Source organism: Dendroctonus ponderosae, unplaced genomic scaffold (assembly GCF_020466585.1).
Source record: "Dendroctonus ponderosae isolate FM_Combo_2020 unplaced genomic scaffold, Dpon_F_20191213v2 Dpon_F_20191213_9, whole genome shotgun sequence".
Taxonomy (NCBI): domain Eukaryota; kingdom Metazoa; phylum Arthropoda; class Insecta; order Coleoptera; family Curculionidae; genus Dendroctonus; species Dendroctonus ponderosae.
This window is the reverse complement of record NW_026019116.1, coordinates 5,423,122-5,428,982: the sequence shown is the minus strand read 5'-3', so window position 1 is coordinate 5,428,982 and position 5,861 is coordinate 5,423,122. Positions and strand designations below refer to the sequence as shown.

Here is a 5,861-nt window from a genome sequence, read left to right as displayed (position 1 = left end):
CCCCCCCTGGATCCGCCCTTGCTTCACTGCCGAGTTCATCTGAGACTGAAAGATGAGACGGGAACAATCCTCAAAACACTACAGACGATGTGCACCAAACTCCTTCACAGGAAGTTGGATTTGGAAGAAAAACTGTTCATGCGGCTGTATTTAATGCCGATGTCCTGCTTGCCATATGGCGTTTTCAACCCTATAAAGTCCTAAAATAGAGCCCTCCAGCCACTCAAGCCATTTACGAGCGGTCTTTTCTAAAAATAGTGTAGCCGTTCACCAGTTTTCTGCATTTGTTGCATGAGGGTGGGCTTGCAACATCTTTCACCGACCAATTGAACGATTTCGCCGGTTGTTCATCCAGATCTAAGTCGTCTCGCCTTGGACTAAACAAGTCTTACATAACTTCCGAAGGAGTGCGATTAGCATAGGTGTTCTTGTGCCGACCCGACCGATTTGGTACCAGATTGCACCAAGGTGAAAACGTTATGGTTGCCACTTGAGTTATTTTAAGACATGAAGTCAGCCTATAGTAGCATCCCCAGGCCGTTGACCGTTGAAACTTTGAGTTGTTTAAATTCAATTCAGCAACATAGTTGGTTGGTTCAGCGTGGCGTTTCATTCCCCAATTGCGTTTGCGCTTTCCCCAACCACCCCCACAGTGTACGCACCACTTTTCATCCCTTCGCTTAGTCATCATGGCATTCATTCGTGGTCCGTTACGAGCGCGAACTCGTCTATTCAGTTTCCCCCCAGTTCAATCAAGCCACGACGGACGTTCTCGTGTCGTCCTTTTTCTCTCTGTACCAGCTTGATGTAGGAAAGAACAAAAAACAACGAAAACATTAGGCACGGGTGACTAGACGAGGAAACATTTTAATCACGGCCTGCCTTGGTCGGTTAGTTTGAGGTTGGCGGGTCCGCTCGCGCCGTTTGCTGTTTTCTGTTTTGTCGCCTCTTTTGTTCGATAACGTGGCTCGAATAGCAAATTTAATAACAAACGCATTGTTTTTCATTAAATTACGTAAAATTCCCCGCACTGCAGACAAAGAGAAAGGAAACACGTAACGTGTTTGCTGAATGAAATGCCACCAGTTGGTGCATGAGCGCAAATTTGTCGTGGGTTGATTCAGCAGCAGTTTTGTCCAATTACAAGGAAAACTGCTCTGTACAGTGGCAGCCAGATAAAACACTTCCGGTTCGTGTTTCGTCGCTTACTCAGTGCTGAATCCACATTGATAACGTTGAATGACAATGACCTGTGCCTTCTGCTGATGCCATTATTCACTGCTTGAATCTCACGCAACTCAGGTTTACTGCTCGAAAAAACTTTCTTGGCCTAAGTGTTTTCTGTGTTTGTTCAACAACAGCAACAAACTGGTTTTAAAAGGTAATATTTAGTGGTATTTTTTGCAGCCGGATCAGGATGCCTCCAAATCAAGATCAACACAGTTTAAAACAGCGATAAATTGTGCCAATCTCTTTGTCTTTTAAAACTTCCATGCGTACAAGTGAAAGAGCAGATACACTCAACTTGTCAATGTGACAGTGATGGGTGTTTTCAGGTTAATGGTTGTCAAAATTGGTGGGGTTCCTGTCTCTGTCTGCCTAACTTATAACGTCGTTTCTCTCTATTCGACCCTATTACTTCCATATCTGGACAAAGTTCAGTATTCTTCCCAACACCGATAGGAAGTGAAACAGTCATTGTCGACTGCTGATTCATCAATAGCATATTAATTGAATAAACTATTAAAGCCGACTCAAATCGGTTGGCTGCTGTTGAATTATTCAAGTGAGCGGCGTCATTCTATCCAAATCCCTTCTCCATCTTGTTGACCATTCCAGGCTTTATTTGCGACAGAAGTTTCACTGGAAACTAGCCCCGTTTTACGGCGGCACTGCAGTTTCGAAGATTAACTTTCTTGTTTTCGACGTGTCTTTTTCGGGGAAGTTTCCGGCTGCGAGCCAAAAGTTTCCCTTTATTGTCGACCTGAAGCTGCATGAAGTCAGTAGAACGGAATGTGGAACTTTAACGGCAAATGCAGTTGTTTGACTGGTTTTCGATGGGTTTTTGTTTAGCAGATTGATGAAATCTCCTAGTCCGAAAGCCGATAAAAGTAGTCAATGAGCGCGGAGTTCAACCAATGTAAAAGTCTAAAACTGATTGTCAAGCAAAGAAACAGCTTCCGGTGATTTACTTTCGTGCAGTTTTTCCTTTTGCCAAAAGCGACGACTTGAAAAGGCCTCGAATGGGCAAAGAGAACGGTGTTAATGAATGTTAATGAATTCCAATCATTCTGGCTGTTTTGGTAAAGAAAGTACGTGCATTTACGTGGTTTTGAAGAGAATTGACGACGTTAGGAAGCAATTACACCAATTAATTACCGACGTCCCACCACATGGGCGGCAATCATTCATTATGCAACTTATTGTCGGAACGAGGATGATTCATACGCGGCACTTTTATTTGGTAAACTAACGAAGCCCCAGCTTATGAGGCATCGAGCGGAAAATTGCTTCATTTGTGTGTGAAAATTACTCGTTACCAACCAAGCAGGCTTTCATTTCAACCCATCACCACTGAATTCCTGCATATTTTGCCACTAACTCATTCAAACATTGCGAATTGAATCCGATTTTGATAAGGAAGAATGAAGATTCGAACCTACCTCAACATCTGTAGATAATTCGTTTTTATTTTTTGGGTCAATATTGGTGCAAGATTTCGTTAAAGGACTGTTTGTCGTTCGGATTAGAAGAAATTCTTATCTGGGGTCTAATTAATAATGGTGTTTTTCGCTTTGAATGTGTGTATTTAGTGAGTTGAGTTTACTTGGTTTCAATCGGGCCACTAATGGATTTTGGAGGAATTTTCAGTTTCACATTCTGTTTTTTTTTCAATCAGTCCGGAATTCAAAAAAGTGTGTCTCCAAGACTAGTAAAGACGGAAGCGCGATTTTCCGCTTGAATATGAGGAAGAGTCCTGTTCAGATGCTTGTTTGGTTTGGTTTCAAACGGGCTACTAAGAGGCTTTTGAGAAATTTTGAAAGTTTCAACTTGATTCTTAAAGTTCGGTCCGTAATTAAAACGTCATTGCAAAACTAGAAGTGACAGAAGTGCGATTTTTTGCCTCAACATGAGGAAGGGCCCTATTAAGATGCTGGTTGAGTTTGGCTTCAATTGGGCCATTAACCGATTTTTCAGAAATTTTCAAAATTTCAAGTTGAGTTTTTTGTGCTTCAACCTGGAACTAAAATTTTGTCGCTCCCAAACTACAAGAGATGTAGGGCGTGTTTTGTCCTCAACATGAGGAAGAGTCTTGTTAAGTTGTTCAGCGAGTTTGGCTTCAGTTTAACAGTTTTTTGAGAATTTTTCAAAATTTCGTCGCCCCCAAACTGAAAGAGATACAAGCGCGATTTTTTCCCTCCACTTGAGGAAGAGTCGCATTAAAATTATCAGTGAGTGGTTTAATCAAATTCACAATTTTTTGCCATTTTTTCGCTTCCCATCATCATCCAAAATCCACTTGAGTTTGATTCGATCGATTGGCGTTTCGCGTCGCATTTAGCGATGGTGCCAATAAACCTGCAAACAAATATTTAACATCTAAATAATACACGAAAATACGATCCCATCGTCTATTTGTCCAAACGTTTATTGGTCCAATTAGGCTCCATGTCTAAGTGGTGTTTATTAAACTTTTTCTTTGAAACAACTCTCGAACGTTCATTTGCTTGTTTAATCGTTCGGAGAGTGTGCATTTGTGCAATAAATGACTCCTCTACGGCTTGATTCACCTACTTATCCGCAACGCAATTACTACAGTTTTATTTATTTCTCCTATCTCCAGATATCTATAAACAAATAAGTCGTTGATACGAGATTTCTGGTTCAGTTTCGTTCAGCTCGATTATAATTCGACGTGGATGAATCTTGCTGTCCAAAAACACTCCATCCACTTAGTCCGCGTTAATAATACATGTGTGTCTTTGTGTGTGATGGTGTGATTGACGAACAAAACTATGAGTTTCGCCGGTTTTAGACGATTTTTCAGCTTTCGGTTGTGGAAAAGCGAGAGCAACATCCGTAGGCGGTCCTCAACTCGTTGCTCAATCAAAAAAGGTAGCTTTAGTGTTGAATTGAACTGGCGGCAGGACTTATTACTATTGATTGACCCTCGTAGGTCAATCGTATAATTGTGCTTTGGTCAAGAGCGAGACCAACATAGCGGTTGGCATGGAGACCATCGTGTCCTTGTTGAGTTTTGCCGATATACCAGAGCGGGCTGCTAAGTGTTGCCCCAATGAAACGTTGAGTTGGTTAAGGCTTGAACAGGCTGAGGATGCTAACCCTGCGTGCTGGCGAAACGTTTGGATGAAATTCCTATCGGGACAACGACATTATTGACTGTTCAAGCCTTTTTGCACTGTATTGATTAAGTGATTGAACTAGTGGGTTTTTTTGTTGTTGCAGGAGTACCAGGCCTGCCCACGTGTGCAGGAGTCACAATGCGAGAGAAGAAGAGCGGCGCCCTTTCACGGATGCAGAAGCTCAGGAAAAGGCTGTCCCACTCCTTCGGACGATTATGTAAGTGATAACTGATTTGTATTTGAGTTTATTGCGGTCATTTTGAAGTTGGAAAGAAACCCGCAGTTTGAACCACCCCAGAAAACTAACAGTTATATTTGCGCGTTGTATCATCACAGTCAAGTGAACTGCTGTGATAAGGCGTTTTCGATTTTGCCCCCCATTCCAGATCATCCGTTCCGACTGTTTATTTCATTTTCCATTTCCCGGCCTGACAGATTTTTCCAATTACCGCAAAGTATGATTTATGAGCTCTTAATATTCTCGTTCCTTATCTGGCGCCCTGATGTATCCAATTCGATATTAATGGACGCACTCTTCTAATGTGCCACCGATGACTCGAACCGTCTGTTGTTTGGAACTGCACACCAAACGCCAGTCTTTGAAGGTTTGAAGGGCCCCGATATGTTTGAGTAATGATTCTATTTCAAATGCGATCAGTTTTGAAGCACTGGGAGTCCGCCCTGTATGGCGTGGACCCAAAAGTATGTAATTTTCAACAAATAGCTGGAGATTATGTTTTATCGGAATGACAATGGAAGATAAGCGCTGTTGTGGGCTTTGAAGAGGGCGGCAACTAATCAGCAGAATAAGCTTTAGGGATTAGGAAAAATTCCCGTTTTTATATTTCACATTCACGTGGATCTGGTGGGGTTTTCATGTGGATCCAGTCTTTCACCAAACCGAACCGGTTTGTTCGTCGTCTGGCACACAACAGATCATCATTTCCTAATTGGACAAACCCCTCGTCAAATAACGGTCTAACGAGGGATAGTTCCGCTATTATTATTATAATTCCCCAACTCGATAGTCGGACAATTCCCTTACTAAACCGATTAAATTTCGTGGTAATCCGTTTATAATTCGCTGTTGTGATACCGATTAGATTCTGGTTATCGAACTATTGAAATTCGGCCCTAGTCAGCAAAAACACCATGGCTTAGTTTACCATAAAAACCGAAAATTTGGCTTTTGTCCCAACCGAAATTGATTTTTGGCATTTTTTTTTCAAAATGTTCGGTTTGGATTTAACCGCGCTTGTTCTTCTGTCTTTATCGGTAGGTTTCCACAAACCGAGCAGAAATAGAAAATTGGTTTTGGGTTCGTTGGATACAAGAGATTCAATTTCATCTATGTCTCGAAAATTTGGTTATTGACGCACATTAAATCGATTTTTGCGAATTTTTATCACTCTGTCTTAAGCAGTCGGATTCTTCAAACTTAACAGAGGTAGAGGCAAGAGCGGATCCAGGGGGGGAACATGGGGGTCGTGACCCTCC

The 5,861-nt window shown here is 41.9% G+C and overlaps 1 protein-coding gene across 5 annotated transcripts in view; it reads left to right on the top strand.

Moving 5' to 3' along the window:
- Positions 1-5,861, top strand: part of LOC109541749 (cyclin-dependent kinase 14) — a 34,949-nt gene that overhangs the window by 7,206 nt on the left and 21,882 nt on the right. For 2 of the 5 annotated variants that reach the window (XM_048669639.1, XM_019910679.2), the window contains exon 3: positions 4,468-4,581. The exons of 1 other annotated variant lie outside the window; for it this stretch is intronic. In XM_048669639.1, the coding sequence (XP_048525596.1) occupies positions 4,503-4,581 (79 nt within the window). In that variant the 5' untranslated portion in view covers positions 4,468-4,502. Of the gene's footprint in view, positions 1-881; positions 1,382-3,866; positions 4,117-4,467; positions 4,582-5,861 lie in introns of those variants that run through there. 2 more of the 5 variants (XM_019910682.2, XM_019910680.2) reach the window with 2 other exon arrangements.